The sequence below is a fragment of the Sceloporus undulatus genome, chromosome 6 (assembly GCF_019175285.1).
Source record: "Sceloporus undulatus isolate JIND9_A2432 ecotype Alabama chromosome 6, SceUnd_v1.1, whole genome shotgun sequence".
NCBI classification, from domain to species: Eukaryota; Metazoa; Chordata; class Lepidosauria; order Squamata; family Phrynosomatidae; genus Sceloporus; species Sceloporus undulatus.
Window position 1 is genome coordinate 158,178,716 of NC_056527.1, and position 20,101 is coordinate 158,198,816.

General features: G+C 42.3%; 1 protein-coding gene across 1 annotated transcript in view; it reads left to right on the plus strand.

Annotated features, from left to right (window-relative positions):
* Positions 1-1,154: 1,154 nt before the first annotated feature.
* GLDN (gliomedin) overlaps positions 1,155-20,101 on the plus strand; it is a 38,308-nt gene continuing 19,361 nt past the window's right edge. The window contains exons 1-3 of the mRNA XM_042475000.1: positions 1,155-1,496; positions 11,947-11,998; positions 15,920-15,937. Coding sequence (XP_042330934.1) covers positions 1,185-1,496; positions 11,947-11,998; positions 15,920-15,937 — 382 coding nt within the window. The 5' untranslated portion in view covers positions 1,155-1,184. The remainder of the gene's footprint in view (positions 1,497-11,946; positions 11,999-15,919; positions 15,938-20,101) is intronic.

Consider the following 20,101-nt stretch of genomic DNA (forward strand, 5'->3'; position numbering starts at 1 on the left):
ATTTGTGCAGAGCTGTCTCTACGGGGACCATTTTCCACTTCTTTTAACACCTCCGTTGAGTCTTGGGAAAATAACCACACATTTCAAAAATGCAACGCTCCAGCAACATTGTACAGATGGAGAACCAAGGGAGCTGTCCCTCCTGCTATGCTCCAACTGTTACTTTGTGGCGATATACGCATTGCAATCCTGTACACATCTACTCAAACGTAAGACCCACGGAGTCCAGTGGGGCTCATTCCCAGGGATGTGGGTGTCGGACTGGAGGTGGAATCTTCCAGTATCCTATGCAATGGATAACACAAGATAGACAGTCATTGAGAAACTGGAGCGTGTCCAAAGGAGGGCGACTAAAATGGTGAAGAAACCATGCCCTATGAGGAAAGACTCAGGGAGCTGGGGATGTTTAATCTGGAGAAGAGAAGGTTAAGAAGTGATATGATAGCCCTGTTTAAATGCTTGAAGGGATGTCATATTGAGGAGGGAGCAAGCTTGTTTTCTGCTGCTCCAGAGAACAGGACACAAAGCCATGGATTCAAGGTACAGGAAAAGAGATTCCAGCTCAACATTAAGAAGAACTTCCTGACAGTAAGGGCTGTTCAAACAAACAAGCTTCATTTATATACTGCTTCATACTGTCTAAATGGTTTACAACTGTAAGCTAATTCAACAGTGGAACAAACTCCTTCCTTGGAGTATAGTGGAGTCTCCTTCCTTGGAAGTCTTTAAACAGAGGCTGGATGGCCATCTGTCAGGGATGCTTTGAGTGGGAGTTCCTGCATGGCAGAATGGGGTTGGACTGGATGGCCCTTGCGGTCTCTTCCAACTCTATGATTCTAACAAAGTTACTTTTTTCTTCATATATATATATATATATATATCTTGAAATATTATTTATTTTTTAAACTAAATGTATAACTGTATTTGTTTTTAAATGCTTTTCCTCCTCCCCTTGAGCCCCCACACCTCTCTGGGGGCTACAGGGGACAATGCCAGCAGCCAAAGGGGGCAGAGATTGGAGGGAGAGGTGCTGCCCCTTCGGGCCCGGGGGGGCACCCCTGCGGAGGCCTGCCTCCCTCCCTCTGCCATTGGGGCCCCTTCGGGCCTCCCTCCTGAGGGGCCGGGGCTGGCCTAGAAAAGGCGGGCGCCTGGGCCCTCCCTCTCCCTCTCTGTGTCCTGGAGCCATGGGGCCTGGCAGTAGTCGGGCCCTGAAGTGGGCCCTGGGCTGCCTGGCTCTTTGGGCCGCCCTCAGCGCTGCGGGGACCCTCTTCCTTCTGGCCCAGTGGCGGGAGCTCAGCGCCGCCCTGGGGACTCTGCAGCAGGAGCTCCGTGGACAGGAGCGGCGCCTCCAAGGGGCCCCAGGCCCAGGCCTCCCCCGGGAAGACAGCGCCCCCAGCGGCAGGGGCAAGAGGAGCCATCCGACCCTGAAGGGGCCCCACCACCTCCGGGCCGAGAACGAGGAGCTGCTCATGCTCATGACCTACTCCATGGTGCCGGTAAGCAGGGGCTGCCATGCAGGGGAGGGAGAGTCTTGGAGTCTGGTGGAGGTCTTGGAGCAGAAGATGGAGGCTTGGATGGAGAGTTCCTGCATGGCAGAAGGGGGCTGGACTTCATGGCCCTTCTTGGGGTCTCTTCCCACTCGAGGATTCTATGATGATGACTGTGGTCTTCTTGGACCACAATTCCCAGCATCCTAGACTCTTGGGATGGCATCTCCCAGCATCCCCCCCTCCTCTCCTTGCCTCCCCAGGAGCTAGAAAGGAGTCAAGAGCTTTGCAATAGCAGTAGCAAGGACATTTCTAGACCACATATCAGTGCACTTCAGCCCTCCCTAAGCAGAGGCTGGATGGCCATCTGTCAATGGGGATGCTTTGATGGAGAGTTCCTGCATGGCAGAAGGGTTGGGCTGGATCAGGGCCCTAATTGGGGTCTCTTCCAACTCTACGGTTCTATGGTCCTATAGGAAAAGGCCTGATCAATCCTCTCCCTCTTCCCCAGTTGCTTTTACAACGTCCCAGTTTCTCTCTTCCTCCACTTTCCCTTTTGGTCCTCAGCTAACTTCCATTGCTACCAGTTGAGTTCAAAGTGAAAAAGTAGAAGAGAAGTGGGGCAGAATCCTTCCCCTCCCAGTAGATTCAGGCAGAGGCAAACTGCTGCAGGCTCTCCTCACTTGTGTGTGCTTCCTCAATACCTTTTGCCTTCTTGACCACACTCTGAGATCGCTTGGCCAAACATGTCCTGGTTTCATCAGCAAAATGTTGGAAGGTACATGAAAGGCCAGGATCATGCGTTGAGTGCATGGCGTAGGGGGCCTGTGCCGCCAGATGTTGTTGCACTCTGGTTTCCATTGCTCCCCATCCAGCTCTTTGGTGAAGGATTGTGGGGAGAGTGTTCACCAGCAACTGGAGAGCTGCATCCTTTCCAGGGCTACTGTAGGCCATCCTCCTCTTTGGGAGTGTGAGTACGCTACCAAACTGATCCAGATTGTGAGGATTGTTCCTGGACATGGAGGCGCCTCCATGTTGAAGCAAAGTGACACGTGTGAATGCCAGAGAGGATTTAAATGCCTTGGAGAGATTGGTCGCATTAAACATAGTGGGAACATCGATCCTCTATCATATATCCGCGGGACAGATATTTAAGTGTGAATACCCCTTGGGCTGATGGGAAGAGAATCAGCTCATTTGAAATGTTGTACCGGAGGAGAGTTCTTTGGATACGATGGACTGACAAAAAGACCAATTCAGTTGGCTTCCCACCATTGTGGCTTTGACTTTTGCAGATTTGATCATTTACCAATTTGATTAATATGTTCTATCTAGGAACCTCTAGGTCCTCCAATGTGAATTTATAGTCAACTTTCACCAGATGTTGCACTGGAGGACCTTCAGATTCCAAGAGAGAACGCTTCTCTAGGCATTTGTAGGTCAACTAGAATAATTCTATGTTCACCAGATATTGACCATAGATTTGCCCACAGAGTTGTGCTGAAGGACCTAGAAATTCCTAGAGAGGCACCACTTTGAATGCAACTCAGCCGCTCACAGCGGCAGGACATCTAACCCTTTAACAAGTACATGAACAGCAGAAGTGCAACACAGGTAGTTCTCCTCAGTATGGAACCTGTGAGATGATGAATTCCTGTTGCTGTTAAAAAGCGCAGGAGCAGGGGCAGTGAATAAATATGTCAACCACAGGCAGAACAGGGAGGAACAAGGCTCATGAGATATTGTCATGAATCCTGCAGGTGGTCCCAACTAGAATTGCTGTTGTTTGTTATTGTTGTTGTGTGCCTTCAAGTCACTGTAAGGTGAATGTATTACAAGATTTTCTTAGAAAGATTTGTTTGGAGGGTGCTTGGCATTGCTTTCCTCTGAGGCTGAGAAAAGACTGTGACTTGCCCAAGATCATCCAGTGGGTTTCCATGACTGGGCAGGAATCTCACACCTCATCTACTGGAGTCCTAGTCCAGCACTGGAATCACTAACCCACACTGGATTTTTTAGGGCTTGTTGTTGTTGTTGTTGTTGTTGTATGCCTTCTAGTCATTTCTGACTTATGGTGACTCTAAGGCAACTCTATCATGGGATTTTCATGTCAACATTTGTTCAGAGGGGCTTTGCCGTTGCCTTCCCTTGAGGCTGAGACCATGCAGGTTTCCATGACTGAGCTCCAGAGTCAGTCTAACATTCAAATTGCTACGCTATGCCGCCTCACCTTCCATTTTCAGGCAATAGCCTCGATTTAATTATGTTGATTTCTAGTGAGAATTCAGTCACAATATGCTCTGTGATCATTTCTCTTTTTAGTCCTCCATGGTATCTGTAGAATTCTTCTCAAGCATCACATTTCGGATGAGCTGATTTTGTTCTTGACAGATTTCTTCACTGTCCATCTTTCACACTGGTATACAGACATTGAAAATACGATGACCTTGGTGATTCTGATTTTGGTATTTAATGATAATATATATTGATGCTTGAGAACCTTACCTAATTTCTTCATGGTTTCCTTTCCATGTCCATATCTTCAGATTTCTTGACTACAGTCACCATTTTGATTAATAACTGAGCCAAGGTAGAGGAAATCTTTAAACTATTTCAGTGTCTTTATTATCAACTTCAATGATACGTAAATCATCTGTCATCAATCTTTTGTCTTCTTAATATTCAACTGTAGCCCTGCTTTTGGACTTTCTTTATTAACTTTTGTCAGTAGTGGGTCCTAGTCTTTTCTTTTTGACAACTAATATGCTGTCATCTGGATATCTTAAATTGTTGATATTCTTTCCCCCAGTTTTCATGCTTGCTTCCTCTGACTGTAATCCTACTTTCTGTATGAACACTCATAATCCATATATATACACACCCTCCAAATAATTTTGTAGCAATAGATGTGAAAAGATTGATGGCTATGGTTCTAAACAAGCCTTAAATAAAATAAAGGCCAAATATTTTTAGATCTGTGGTCATCAGTCTTCCTGCAGTTAGAGATTAATATCTAACAGACCTTCTGATTTGTTGTTTCAAAAATTATTTTTGTATTTGGATTGTTGATTGTTTGGTAGATTTATTGTAATTTTCCAATATTTATTTATTTATTGACTTTGAGTGTTTGCTTTTGACTCACTTTTTTGACTTGCCCCTTTGAGTAGCACTGCCATAAATGATCATGGAGAGGCACAAAACATAATAGACGCGTGAAAGAAACAAAACTAAACAAAACCAAACAGGGCACCATTGTAGAAAAGGTATTTACACAACCAGGGTTGTTTGTTGAACTTTTCCTACTTCAGGGATGCCTCCATAAAGTTGTGAGGGGGAAAAACACATGCTTTTGAGATATGCCTTAGGAAGAAAATGAACTTCCATTCACAGTGAATGAAACCCCAGGGCCTCCTTGTCATGGCTTATATAATCAGCCTTTGAGGCTGAGGATTGTTTATGCAGGCACAGAATGAATAAGCTGCTAATGGATCTTCCCATTTGCCAGAGTTTCTTATAGTTAGTCATTCCAGGCTTGGAATGTGCCAGCAACAGTTACATACATTGAATGAAACAGGGACAAGAGAAGGCTGGTAACATATGAATGCCTGGAATCCTGTGAAATGTTGTGCTTGGGACAGTTATGCAAGAAACACAGTTCTGCTTTGGAAAATGACAGCCCTGTGTTTAGCTTTCAGTAGCCCTCCATGCTGTTGGCATTATTACAGTGATTTCTTCTCTCTCTCTCTTTGTTGTATTTGTTGTTGTTGCGTGCCTTCAAGTCATTTCCAACTTGCAATCTATATAATGAAACGAAAAACGGAAGGTGGATGGAGAGAAAAGCACAATGATCCCATGAACACAAGAAAGAAGTTGTATTGTTCTGGGAGTGGAAAATAATAAGATTTCCATGTCTGAGGGCCAGAGCCCTGTTCTTTGGTCCTCAGAGAGGCCAGGAGGAATCTCATAGCAAGAGAATTGTCTTGAAAAGTACACATACATTGATTTTCCTCATTTGTTACATTTGATGTTTTGAATTTCATTGGCATACTCTGTGCAAGTGTGGTTGGTACTTAATGTGTTATGCTTCATGACATCAGCCCCGTTCTCTTCTTTCCCCTTTGCACTGAATTACCACTTTTGCACTTTTAGCTCAGTTTGCAGCAAATGGGGTAAGCTGAAGACAAAGAAGGAAAGTGGGAGGAAGAGAAACTGGGACATTCTAAAAGCAGGTGAAAAGGTGGGATGACAGATGATTAATTGGCACTGTTCCTGATAGATTGGTATGCTAAATAAAATGTAACAAAAGTCCAAATTTTCCCATAGAAAGCAAAGGTAATTCAGCATATCTTGCAGTCTTGCAGCAAGGAGAGAGAGAGAGAGAGTTTTATCCTTAGTTATACAATGGCAAATCTAATTAGGATTTAAATCTCTAATTGAAACATTGTGGTTGTGGTTCCTTCAAGTAATTTCTGTCTTATGGTGACCCTATCATGTGGCAAGTTTCTCCATCCAGGGGGGGTTGCATTGCCATTCTCTGAGACTCAATGAGTGTGACTTGAGTTTAGATGGCTGAGCCAGGATTTGAATCTTGATCTCCAGAGTCCTAGTCCAATGCTCAAACCACTACATCATGGCCCATTTGTTCTTATCAGGGATAAGAGTGATGGGGGAAGTTGTCCTAAACTGGTGTATGTGTGTGTATATCTGTGTCTGTGTCATACATGCATGTGGCCTACCACAGCCATTTTTGTAGCTCTACATGCTGCTGCCACTGACAAAAGTGTGCTGCCAAATATTTTCCCCAATTGCATTTCCCTTCCAGAAGGGAATGATATGCTCCACCTTGTGGACAGGCAAACGGTGCACTCTGAAATCATTCTGCAACATAGAGAGCTGTTTTAATTTTGTATGCTGCCTTTCTCCTACGGGGGACTCAAGGTGACTTAAAAAAAGTATAGTTGTTGCTGAATTGCATACTCTCCAACATTTAACAGATGAAAACTGGGACACGTGTGGCCAAGCAGCATTAGAGTGTGGTCAAGATTGGAAAAAGTTATGAATGAGGAAGAACCCATAAGCTAGGGAAGTCTTCAGCAGCTTGCTTTTGCCTCATCCTACTGGGAAGTGCAGGGTTCTAACCTCTCTTTTCCCCTTTGCTGAGTTTATTAAGTGCAAACCATGTTTGCACTTTGAACTCAGTTTCAACCAATGGAAGTAAACTAGGAATACAAGGGGGAAATGACAGGAGGAGAAGGAAAGTGGGACATTTTAAAAGGAGATGAAAAATTGGGATCACAGAGGATTAATTGGAATTATCCCTGCAAAATGGGGACAGTTCTGGGGTATGGTGTGTTGGCAAACAATAGAAATCTTGCTGGTGGCCAGCAGTAGACTGAAGGCTGGGTGGATCCCACCTATAAGACGTTGCTCAGCTATTTCACACATATGGGGAGAAATGTCCAAGTTGTAAGGTTTCCATTCCTTTTTGTATTGGGGTGTATGTGATTTTGCATCTACCAACACTGGGCTTCTGTCATGTAAAACTTCAGCAAGCAAACCAAGGAGATAAACTGTTGTAAAACAGCAACACAATTAGTAGCCACATTTTCTTCCCCCAGTTTATCCCTGTGCCAGAATAACCTTTTAAGGTAAATTCTCTCTTTCTCTTTCTTGGCTCTTTCTCCTCAACAGATTGGTCTTGTGAGTATGCCAGTTGACAAAACAAGATGGTGATCAAGCTCCATAAAGAGGAGGCAATCAGTCTTCTGTCTTTGTGAACAAAGGCAGAGAAAGGCAAAGAGAGCATGGCATTTGGAATACAGGGTGTTCCAATAATGTTAGTCTGATGTGGCTACTGTGTGGGGATGATGGAAAATAGGAGGTCCAAAACTGTAATAAGTGACTCATTGTTAGTTAAGTGGCAGGCATTGCATGGAATGTGAGAGGAGCACCTTCATGGAGGTCTAAGATGAATTCTCATGAAGATGATCTATTCATTTTTATTCTTTCATTGAACATTGCTTGCTGATAGTCTGTTGTTTTCTCAAAGGCAAGGATTCACAGTGTTTTGCAAAAGGATTGCAAAAGCTTCAGCTGTCCTGGTGGGTGTTCTCTGTTGGGAGGGGAGATTATTCACCCTTCCCTGTCAGAGCCCATCTGCACTGCAGAAATAATCTGGTTTGACACCACTTTAACTGCCAGGGCTCAATGCTATGGAATTCTGAGAATTGTGGTTTTTTTGTGTAGTTTGTTTGCCTTCCCTATAAGAGATCTCTGGTGCCACAACAAACTGCAAATTCCAGAATTCCATAGCATTGAGCTCTGGCAGTTAAAGTGGTGTCAAACCAGATTATTTCTGCAGTGCGGATGCAACCTCAGTGCATTTATAACATTGACTATAATATATCATTAGACTAGGGCAGCTCTGTGGATTGAGATCCACAGGGCAATGGTGATTCTGCTTTTACCTGCTGGGCCAGAACGTCTGCCAGGATCCCTGATTCCTCGACTCAGGCTGACTGAATAGTTGAAGCTTATTTCATTTATTTATTACATTAATGTCCTACTTTTTTCCAAAAAGAGGGCTCAGAGTGTCTTACAATATAAGCTAAAATAAAATAGCTGAAACTTTCTTTCATTTCTGGCTATGGCGGTAAACCGAGCAGAGGCATGGACGTGAGCTCTGGTCTCCTTACTCCCCCATGGAAAGCCCTGTAATGAAATGAGGGATTTCAATGACTTGATTGGGATCATTGGAAAGCTTTGAAGGGTGAAGTAGGAGCATCAACTGAGAAAGGAAGACAGCTCTGGAGACAGACCAGAAGCCGCAGAACAGCTGAAAGTGGGGGGAAGTGGCCATAGAGGCTCCAGCTTCACCAGCAGCTATTAAGTTTTGTGAAAATTTACAACTTTTCAAAAGGTATTACAGAAATGGAAATAGAACCAAAATTCCTGCCAGAACACAATTTAACTACTGTAAAGACAAATAACTTCAAATGGAGTTTAAACAGAAATATATTACAGGATGAAGAATTTGTTGAGAAAATAAAAAAGGGGTTTTCTTTAAAGAAAACAAAACACGAGGAATGTCCATGAATAGAATTTGGGACACGGCAAAAACATATATAAGAGGACTGCTAATTAAAATATGTATAGACTTAAACATAGGAAAAAAAGAGAAATATCAAAATATTTATATGCCACCTCTTCACCAGGATTGAGGCAGCTTACAAGCAGACAAAATAGAAACACACTTGTCCCTCCATATTCGCTAGGGTTAGGGACACCCCCGTGAATATGGAAAAACCACAAATAACAAAAACACCATGTTTTTACCTGAGAGGACACCTCTCTAGGAATGTCTGGGTCCTCCAGTGCAACTCTATGGTCAATGTCCAACAAATGCCTAGTAGAGTAGGACTCCCTCCCCATCCACCTTCGTAGCATCACCAGCTAGCACTGGTGGACATTGGGTTGGAAACTTGGGGGCAACAATTAGACCCGCCTATTTAGAATATTTTCTATTAAATAGGCTAATGGAGAGAGATGGGAGCAGGTGGGGAGAGAATACCACTGGTAGCAGCTAGAGGAAGCAGTCACTGTTAATTATGGAGTGGCAATAAGTGTAGTGCGGGGTAATGGAAGGTATGGCATTAACAAGGTGAGATACTGTTATAGAGGAAGTTGAGAACAATATTTGAAATCTATCCAGCTTTCCTTTCACTCTGTTACCCCAAAAGAACTGGAGATCGTGCCAACCCAACCACAGAACCTTTCCCTGTTCTGGTGTAATGCCAGGTCAGTCAAGAACAAAACCCATATAATATATGACCTACTGGTGGAGGAGAAGCTGGCCTGGCATGTTTCACGGAAATCTGGCTGAGGGATGACAGCAGTGTAACTTGGATGAAGGCTCTCCCAGCTGGGTATTCCATTAAAGAACAAGTAAGGGGAAGTGGATTTGGGGGAGGAGTGGCCGTGGTCCATAAAAACAAGTTTATTTTGACCAAGATACCTGTCCAGAAAACAGACCACATCAAGTGTATTTACCTAAGCTTGAAGGCTAGGGATAGTCTGGGGATTCTGTTGGTTTACTGTCCATCCCATTGACTAACAGACTCCCTAGCTGAGCTGATACAACTGGTCTTGGAGTTGATGCTGGAGTCATCATGCTGGGTGATCTCAACATCCCACTCCAGACCGATTCTTCACATCTAACAGGCACAGCTTGGGAGTTCATGGCTCCCATGACAAACATGGCTCTATCCCAACTAGTCTCCAGGCCCACACATCGTACAGATCATACCTTTGACGTGGTCTTTAGTATGGAACAGGCATATCCTAATAGGAGCCCTGGTTTTTAAACAGAGGCTGGATGGTCATCTGTTTGGGAATGCTATGATTGTGTATTCTTGCATGGCAGGGGGTTGGACTTGATGACCTTTGAGGTTTCTTCCAACTCTTTGATTCTATGATTCAATGAAATCTTTCCTCTGAAGATCATTTCTGGATCTAAGCCATATATGGTTTAGGTCATAACCAGTAAAGTTCAAGACATCTGGAGTGCAATAGGTTAGCAATTTCTCAGCTTTCATTCCTCTGAGGATTTGGACTTCAGCTCTCAGAATCCCTGGCCATTGGCCATGCTGGCAGAGACTCCTGAAAGATAAAGTCCAACAACACCTGGATAACAAAACGTTGAGAACGACTAATCTGGATAAACTACGGTAGTCTAGTGAATGATTTGCAGTGGCAAAGAAGGGGTTAGGACTGAACATACAAACACTACACTCCCAGCCACAACATTGCAAGTCACAACACTGGTGAGTTGCTGTGAGTTTACTCCACTGTATAATGTTTTGGATGAGGGTGGGCATTGTATCAAACCATTACTAGGATGGATTTGAAAACTTTTTTTTAAAAAAGAGCCTCGCCTTACTGAGTAAGGTCAACCCATGGCCTTCCTTTGAGAGTTAGTTTAGGTTGCTTCTTAGGCAATGGCTCTGTCTGTCCTCATTTGGGACATTACATTTTCTTTATATGTAAGCAATGATCTCTGTACAAAGAGCAAGCAGGGCTCCTTCCTTTTTAAAGAAATGTAAGCCCTGAACTAATGGTACTGACCATGGCAATGTGTTAGAATTTCACCTTTGCTGGGGTTCACATCATTCCACATTGTTGAGGAAAGGTCTCAGGTTTTTTTTTTACCTCTTGTTCACACATATGAACTCGTCCTATACTGAGTCACACCGTAGTATCTATCAGAACCCAGAGCTTACTTCTGTCTGGATCCATCCAGGATCTTTGGGCCACATCTGGCCATCCTTTTGACCCTCTGGGGCAGTCGTTCTCAACCATAGATCCTCCAGATGTTTTGGACATCTCCTCCAAGAATTCACATCTATTGGTTAAATTGGCTGGAACCTCTGGGGTTGTAGTTCAAACCATAAACTTTGAGAACCGTTCCTCTGGAACAGTGGTTCACAACCTTCCTAATGCTGCAATCCTTTAATACAGATCCTCATGTTGTGGTGACCCCCAACCATAAAAGTTCCTAAGACCATTGGATATGTGTGTTTTCCGATGGTCTTAGGCGATCCCTGTGAAAGGGTTGTTTGACCCCCAAAGGGGTCAAGACCCACAGGTTGGGAACCACTGCTCTGGAATTTCTCAGGAGGCCATTCTCTTTTCTTCTTATAGCATCATTTGGTGACCTCTAACCTTTTGTATGTTCTCCTCCTATTCTAAAATAGTGCAGTGTCTTTTCCAAGATCTAGGCTGCAGAATTAAGGCAGTTTGACACTGCTTTAACTGCTATGGCTTGATGCTGTGGAATTCTAGGATTTGCAATTTTCTGAGATATTTAGCCTTCTCTCTCAGAGAGTGCTGATGCCACATAAACCAAAAATCCCAGCCATGACAGTTAAAGCAGTGTCAAGCTGCATTAATCCCGCAGTGTGGCAACAGCCTAGTTACTGTCAGAAAGACCATTAAACTAAAATCCTTGCAAGAGGAAAGGCTGGAACTTTTGGTGAGTCAAGATTCCCTGCTCTTTGTGGATGCATCCACCCTGCAGTGTTATAGTGTTCTGATGTTGCTTTCCCTGCCATGGTTATATTCTGTGGTATTGTGGGATTTGTAGTTGACAAAGGAATTAAAATTCTGTGCCAAAGAGCTTTAGCCACTCCCCAGACTACAAATCCCAGGATCCCATAGGAAGGAGCCATGGCAAGTCAAGTGGGATTAAATGGCTATAATTTTGCAGTGTGGAATCACCTAATGTTGAGATAGACACCCAAGGATCCAATTCAGTATACAGGCAATTTCTGGTTTTATTTAATTTATTTATAAGTGTTAACAACTTGGGGATTTCTCAGATTGCTAGGATAAGGCAAAGATGAGTCTCCCCACCCATAGGAAGCATGTTGCCATCAGTGACAAATATTTTTTCTGGTTTTAGGTCCGTGTGATGGTGGAGTTATGCAACAGCACCAGAGGAGTGTGTTTAACAGGTAGGCTAGCAAACAGGTTGACTATGCAAAAGAATGGACCTTTAAAAATATTTTCGGCCTGCTTGTTTGCTACCACACCCCTAAGTCTAAAAGCCAGGCTTTAAGATGAGTTATTAAATCTATGACTATCCTTGTATCCCTTTGATTCTCCCTCATCTTAATACTACACAAAGAGGTTTGCAAGAGCTGCACTTCAGGGACAGAAGAAAGAGCGAGCACTTAGCCATTATTGTTTTCCTAAAAAGTTCTCTCTCACACACACCCTTCACTTATTATCTAAGAAGTGAAACTGTTGCTGTTATAAATAGCAACTTCTTTTCCAGGGTAAAAAGTTTTCCACTTTTTCAGAAAATGGGATTTCCATGACAAACTGGCACTGGGAAGTGGGTTAAATTTCAATTGCCTTATGCTGTGATTTTGGTCCAACTCACAGTTGTGGTTTTACAATCCAAAAATATGAGGGAAGTGTATCACTTAGTTTGACCCTAAAGGATATTTTTTTTCAGGTTTCTCCTTTTATTTAATTCAAAAGTCAGTCTAAATCTAGGCTGAGCTAAGTGTAGAGATCTAGATTAAATATTAAATACTGTATATTGAACTGACTAACCGCTGGCTTTTATATGTTGACTGGGAGAGGAGCCATTTCTTCTTGCTGCACTCTGAAATCTTATCTTTTGGAAGGCAGCAATGGGGAAAGTTCTTTTTTTAAAATTTCAACCATTTTTTGCCAAAATGTCCCCCAAATCAACTAAACCACCACAAAAACAAGGCAGTCTTGGTTCCTTTGATCTCCAAAACCTCCCGCAGCCCCCCAAAACTGGTAAACCCAGCCATTTTAAAGCAAGATTGTAGAAATGGAAGTGACGTGATGTCTTATCTCATAACTGTGGGCAGAGAGAATGGTTTCCATGCCTTTCGCAATCACCGACTGCAACTGCAAAGGAGTCAGCAGAACACTTTCTCTGTTTTACCTTTAAACTGTTACTCTGCAGCCTGGTTCTTCACACTTCTTTTTTGACAATGCTTTGGACAACATTATCTGGGTGGTCCTTTGTATCTACCTTTTTGTACAGTATGATGACTCCAGACGTCAGCCCTGAGGTCCAGCACTGGCTGCATCACTGGTCACTTGTTAAGCCTCATATAAAGTTTTTGGTTCCACCCTTTCTCTTTTACTGGAATGAGGCCTCCAATAACTTCTCTGAACTTGAATTCAGCCCACTCTCTTGCCTCAGGACTGCAAGGTTTCTCAAACAGTAATATGGATCAAGATTGGCTGTGTCTATAAGGCCCAATCTATTATCAGCAGTATAAGATAAGCAGATGACACCATACTACTGGCAGAAAACAGCGAAAGCTTGGAACAATTCCAATTCAAGGAAGTGCTAAGGCAGGCTTACAGTTGAACATTAAGAAAACAAAAACATATGAGCACAAAGGATTTACATAAATTCAATGCAGACAATGAGAAAATTGAAATAGTTAGAAATTTCCCATACCTTGGATCAATCATTGATCAGCATGGAGCTGGAGTCAAGGAATCAGAAAAAGGCTTGGACTGGGAAGGGCAGCAATAAAAGAACTAGACAGTGCAGAGATATACAACTAAACTAAAATTAGTATTGTTCATACCACTGTATTTCACATCACTGTGTATGGGTGTGAGAGCTGGACAGTGAAGAAAGCTTATAGAAAAACAACTCATTTGAGATGTGATGCTGGAGAAGAGTTCTGCAGAAACCATGGATGGCTGAAAAGACAAATAAATGGGTCCAAGAAGCCAAGATGACTAAATTGAGGCTGCTGTACCTTGGCCACATGATGCGAAGGCATGACTCACTAGAAAATACAAGAATGCTTGGAAAGGTAGAAGGCTGTAGGAAGAGAGGAAGACCACATACAAGATGGATAGACTTGATCAAGCAGGACATGACCCTGGGTCTGCAGGACCCGAATGGAGCAGTTGAGAATAGGGTGTCTTGGAGGTGTCTCATTCACAGGGTTGTACTGAGTCGAGGTCTACTTGAAGGATGTTAATAACAACAGTAAGGCCCACCATAAGGCCTCCCACAAGAGTTTTGGGCTCCTGTGATATTTGGCATTGTTAATCTATGGGAGCTTGGAACTCTCATTAGAGGCCCTTGTCTTGCAAGACTTATTGTAGGTCTGCCTCATATTCCACTCATTTCATTTGTCTGGGCCTGAAATACTGAGATAGCAAGAGTCAAAGCCAGCTGTGTTCACAACAGATAGCTCCCCACAGAATTTAGCATGTAAGTTGAGGCCATTTTGCTGTATACCAAATGCCTGGGGGTCAGTCTGCTATGAGTGTAGCTGGTATTTTCACTTCCCATGGAAAGCAAAAGCAGGATTTCCATTACCCAAATATGGGATATCTGGGAACCATACTTAGACTTAGCTTCCCAATGGTAAAGCAAGGGATAATGAAAGTCAGCCTTGCAGCTGCTCCCTAAACATTCAATCTAGATCTGATCCACTGTTTTCATTTGGCACCTTGTTCACCATGCCATGCTGAGTGAGCTGCAGTTTTGACATGCCTCAAACCTCTTGGGAGGCACAGAAGAATGGATGCACATTAATGATTTAGGTACTTTGGCTGGCATTTGTGAAAAGGCATGTGCAAGGAGAGGCACTCTTACAGAACACATGTTTTGCCCAAGAGCAGTCCATTGTGATTTAAGTTGGTGCTTGAGCTGGAGTCTGTTTACTTCCATCTGGAGATTATCTTTCAACAACCTGAGCTTTAAAAAACTTGGAAGACTACTACACACAGCTTTTAAATCGCAATTACAGCTAGGAAAAGTGGCTTGGGTGATACTTATTGCATGATTGCCATCCCTGACCCATGGTTGCTGTGTCCCTGAAGAGCGGTTAGGGCATCCCTTTTCATTGATGGAGGCAACCCGTCACCAGGTTCAAAACATGGCTGCTGGTGCAGTTATGATATTGGTAGTAACATACTGTCAGTGTCTTCTCCTTGCCCCCTTGGTATTCTCAAGCAGGCTGGTTCCCTTTAGTTTAGTTTAGTTTTCTTGGAAGTGCATGAAAAACTTAAAACTAAAACTGAAAGGCATGCAGGTAGGACTCAGGGCAAGGAGATGTGCTGAAGGGAGAGTGAGGAAGAGAATGTGGTAGCAGCAGCAGCAGCCTCAATTGCACATTGCAAAGGCGTGCAATAACAGCTGCTCTAAAACTGATATGTTTCTATTTTTTAAAAACCTTACATGATTGCTGCGAGAACAGGGTTCATATGCTTGTAAGGTGGCAGAAATCCTGGATGATCTTCTTTTTCTCTCTAAATGGCAGAGCATGTGCCAGTGTGGGTGCTTGGGGTTTCTGCTAAATCTGCATTTAGAATCAAAGCTCCCAGACAGAAGTTGTGGATCAGGAAAGAAATTATCCTTCAGCTTTCCCACTTCCTGAATTTGCTTTTGTTGCAGGTTAAATCTGCAGAGTAGTATCTTTTCCAATTCTTGTTGGAATTAGTTGTCTTTTAAATGTGTACAAATGCTATAAAGCAGGAGTGAGAAACCTGCAGCTGTCCAGATTTTATTGGACCACAATTCCCATCACCCATCTCCATTGGCTTTGCTGGCTATGGGAGTTGTACTGCAGCCACCTCTGGAAGACAACAAGTTTCCCATCTTTGTTCACAATCTGGAAAAATTATTTTGGAAATATACCTCTCATGTTGGCTGGGAGATTTGCGGAGTTCTTTTCCTGAAAATAACTTTTCCAAGCTTTGACCCTGTTCTCAAGATTTCAAATGCCTTTTGAAATATTTCCATGTCATTTTAACTATCATTTTGGCACTATCTTACAAGAATTCGTTTTTAAGTTTTACTATCAAATTATACTTACCATTTATTTTCTGTTTCTTTTTGTTCATTTTCTGACTAGGACCGCCTGGATTGCCAGGTAATAACCTTTATTCTTTATATTATCATGTCCTATTGTAACTGAACCTGTGACTAAACCTAAGCAGATGCATCTGAAGCAGCTGTGAATGGCTTCCTTGTTTACCCCTGCCTCCATATCCCTCACCCATCCACTATTATTTTCCCTGTGTTGAATTCTAGATTGTAAGATCCTTGGCACAGGATGCTGTTCCCTTTATAAAGTGCACTACACTCTGATGGCACTATATTGAGATGGAAAAGTACATTCTACCAGAGACATTGAATGAGGAACTTATAAGTTTTCATCAGAGAGATCTCAGGACTGCTGACAGTTCATGGAAGTGAACTAGAGAGTTAAAAAATCCTTCCCCAAATCACAAATCCCATGGCTGGAGCCATGGCACTTAAAGTGAGATCAAACTGATATAATTCTGCAGTGCAGATACTCCCTCAGATACAGTTACAGATAACTGGGGGGAATCAAGATCATAGGTTAACACACATGGGTCAGAACTCTACATGTGTAAATCTCTACATGTGGAGTTAGGCAGTATGCAACTCTAGTGCTAAATAGCAACATGTGCCCTTGATATGCAACCAAATGCACAAGTGAATATGCATGTGCCTCCACTTCTGGTACATCTGCCTGCCCAGTGGAACCACAGATGGAACTTAACTTCCACTATCTTGAACTGAATGCTCATTGTACAAAAATGTCCAACCTCTTCTATGAGCAACTTATGCAAGAGATTCTGGCCAGGAGGTCTGGAATCATTGGTGGTCTCTGTTGATGTGTTGTTCGTTTTGACTTATCTCTCTTCTTTGGTGATGATTTTCCATACACTCTCAGAGGGGAAGGAGAATGGGAAAGTAGCTACCAATTAGTAAAATAAAGGAATATAATAAAAGGATGAAGAAAAATGGTCAGTGGTTATCCTTTTCCTCTATGCACAGTAATGATCTCCTTCAGCATTTGTAGCCAGTTGGCAGGGAAACTTTTAGAATTGTCAAAAGGCAGAGCTTTCATGCACTGAGGAACATGTAGCCACATTCAAAGTGCCATCTAAACCATTAGGAGACACTTACCAGTTAACATATGCAGAAGTTAGGTTGTTTCAGATTGCAGCTGAAAGAATTGTTGCCTAGTTGTACTTGAAAGAAATCTTCTTCCTAAAGATTTGTACTTTCTCTTCCTGAAGGAATAGTATAATCCTCTCTCCAGGTTTGTTTCGAATTCCATCACACTGTGGTCAGTGAAAGGGACTCTTTTTATATGCAGTATTGATTGCAATCTAATGTTTTCCTGAAGAATCCCCCATAAGTAGATACAGCTTGGATCCCAACTTAAACTTAGAGCCAGCTCACTGATGTCAATTGGGTTTACTTAGAACTGGAGCATGGCTTTGGCGTGGCTTCCGGCCTCTTAGGACGCATGCAGCATTTCAACAGCATACCTCCAAAGTGACCTGAAGCAGCTTTATTTTGGGCTATCTGTTCGGGCCCATTGTTTTCATCATCTTGATATTTTCTTTGAGTGTTTGCATTGGAGAATAAGCCCTAAATCCACTAATTTCAAAACAAATATAATAACATAGGTCTGTTTTTAATTTCTACTTCATAGTGTTTTCTTCTTCTATCTGATATTAATTAAATACCGACTATGCCAAACTCTAATGACACTATTTGTCATTGTGTTGGCCGTTCCTTTAGAAGCAGCTACAGTTTTAGGTCATTCACAAACTTTGGTATTCATTTGGTTTGACCATATAATTTTAATGACTGTGGCAGCACATACTAAATTAATTTAGCTGCAGATGTATGCCAAGAAGTCATTTACCAGTAAAGGGGCCCTTTTCTTGAATGTGTATTGAAAGATCTGAAAAATGTTCTGGTACAAATTATCCCATCTATTTTATGAAGTTTCCCACTGTTGTTGTTGTTTAAATCCATATATCCCAAGCCATTGAAACCATTTTCTATGTGAATTTGTTGGGCTGGGTGTTGAGAAGCTTGCTGAAGAACTGGCATCAGATCACACCCTACAGGTTTGGTAAAAAGAAATGAATTGGCCAGGCTAGCTGGAGTCTGGGCATTGTACTTGAACACATCTGGAGGTTATTTCAGAGGGGGCGGCTACCCTATATTATGTGATGGTGAACCTTTTACAGACCGAGTGCCCAAAATGCAACCCAGACCCCACTTATTTATTGCAAAGTGCCATGTCCCTCTGACTTTCTAGTAAGAAACTCTGGCAAACTCTGTGCTAGGGCTACAGCATGTGTGCCCACAGACATGGCTCTGATTGCCACCTCTGGCATGCGTGCCATAGGTTCGCCATCACTGCCCTATAACATGCATCAAGCTGTGCGCAACTTGTTGCTGTGAAACATAAAAGTTTATTTTAGTACAATAAAATTTCATGAAGTGTGAAACATGTTGCAATGAGGAATATATTATGGGGGATAGAATGTACTTAAGCAAACCTCATTTCAGTGTTCAGTGTGCTTCTCCCTATTTGTCTGTTTATTTAAAAAATGATATCCTGCCCTCCATCCAGGGATTTCTTTTTTAAAAAATTATTGGTTAAAAACATAAAATGCATATAAATGTAATGCAAAACATACATAAAAACATATAAAAAAGAAAAAAATTAACAGACAAACAACAACAAATCTTAATGATAGTCGTAAGGAAAAAAAAGAAGATACCTGATATCTAAATCCATTAAAAATACATTTGTTATGCTTATGTTCTTATGTACAGTCATATATCTTTTATTTTTCATTTAATTACCTATTGCATATAACGACCTTCTATAAGGATTTTCTCTTTCCCTCTCGCTGTTCAACAATTAACTTCCTAAGATAGTAGAGCTCCATGTTACCGCTGTATTATTCTAATCCAACTGTTCTTATTTTCGTATCGATAAAGTTACCTTCCAGTTCTACCATAGCTTCGGATATACCTTTATTACCCTAATGTAACTGCTTCTTTATTATGTATATATTTTCAAATCAGTAATCCTACACATCCAATTTTGAGATGTCAAGGGGACATACAATAAAAACCAGTTTGACAAATTTAAACAGGAAGGCCCTTTCAACAAACCTTAAATCTTGCAGAGGGGCATATTTCAAGAGGCACGTCTTCACATATCAAGATCCCAAGCTATTTTGGACTTTAAATGTCATTTCCAGCACTTTGAATTCAGACAGAAGTGTATTGGCAGCCAATGAAATTCCTTTAAAACTGGTATTACATAGGTTTTTTTCTATTATTTTTTGCTCAGAAGTCTGGCTGCTGTAATTTGCACTAGCTGCAGTTTCTGGGTCGTCTTCAAGGGCAGCCCCATGTAAAGCACATTGCAGTAGTCTAATCAGAGCATCATCAGTGCATGGATTACTGTGGCTGAATTATCCCTGTCCTGGAAAGGCTGACCACTGAAGCTGGTCCCAAGCACTCCAAGCCACAGAGGGCAGCTGAGTCTGTAGTGACAAACATAGATCTACATCAGTTCCTTCCCAAGCGATACACCTGTTCTTTCAGAGGGAATGCAACCCAGTCTTACCCAGTTCCTGTATCTGAAAGCCACCAATGCACAGAGCTTCCATCTTATCAGAATTCAGCTTCAGTTTACTGCCACTCTTCCAACCTACACCAACATCCAGGCTGTATGAAATATGAATAGGAAATTCATTTTCATGTGCATTACGAAACTTATTTTTGCTAGCCAGGGGATTGACCAAAAGTAGCATTACAAAGTTAGACTGAAGAGTCCCTACTTGAAAGCTAGAGCAGGAATCTGTTTTCCTTGTCACCATAACAGTGACAGTGATTATAGTTATTTTTGGAGTGATGGCAGGCTTGCGTATACTTCTGTTTTAAATTTTGGTCAGCTGTCTCAATGGTTTTGTGTGTAGTGTTTCATCCTATGTGCTTGGTTTCCTTCTTTGTTTTCTCCTGACTAACTTGTCTTGGCACTCTTGCTTGCAGAAGTAGACATGTTGTGTCCACTAGCTTTGATCCCCATCTCCACAAAAACCTGACAGTACATTTTTCAGGTGTGGTTGGTCCTCATACAAATGAAATTGCAAATGTCAGCCTATGGAAATGCAGTTCCTTGGGGCTTTTTTTTGTGTGTATGTGTGTGTGAAAAGGCTGGATAAATGCAAGCTGAATGTAA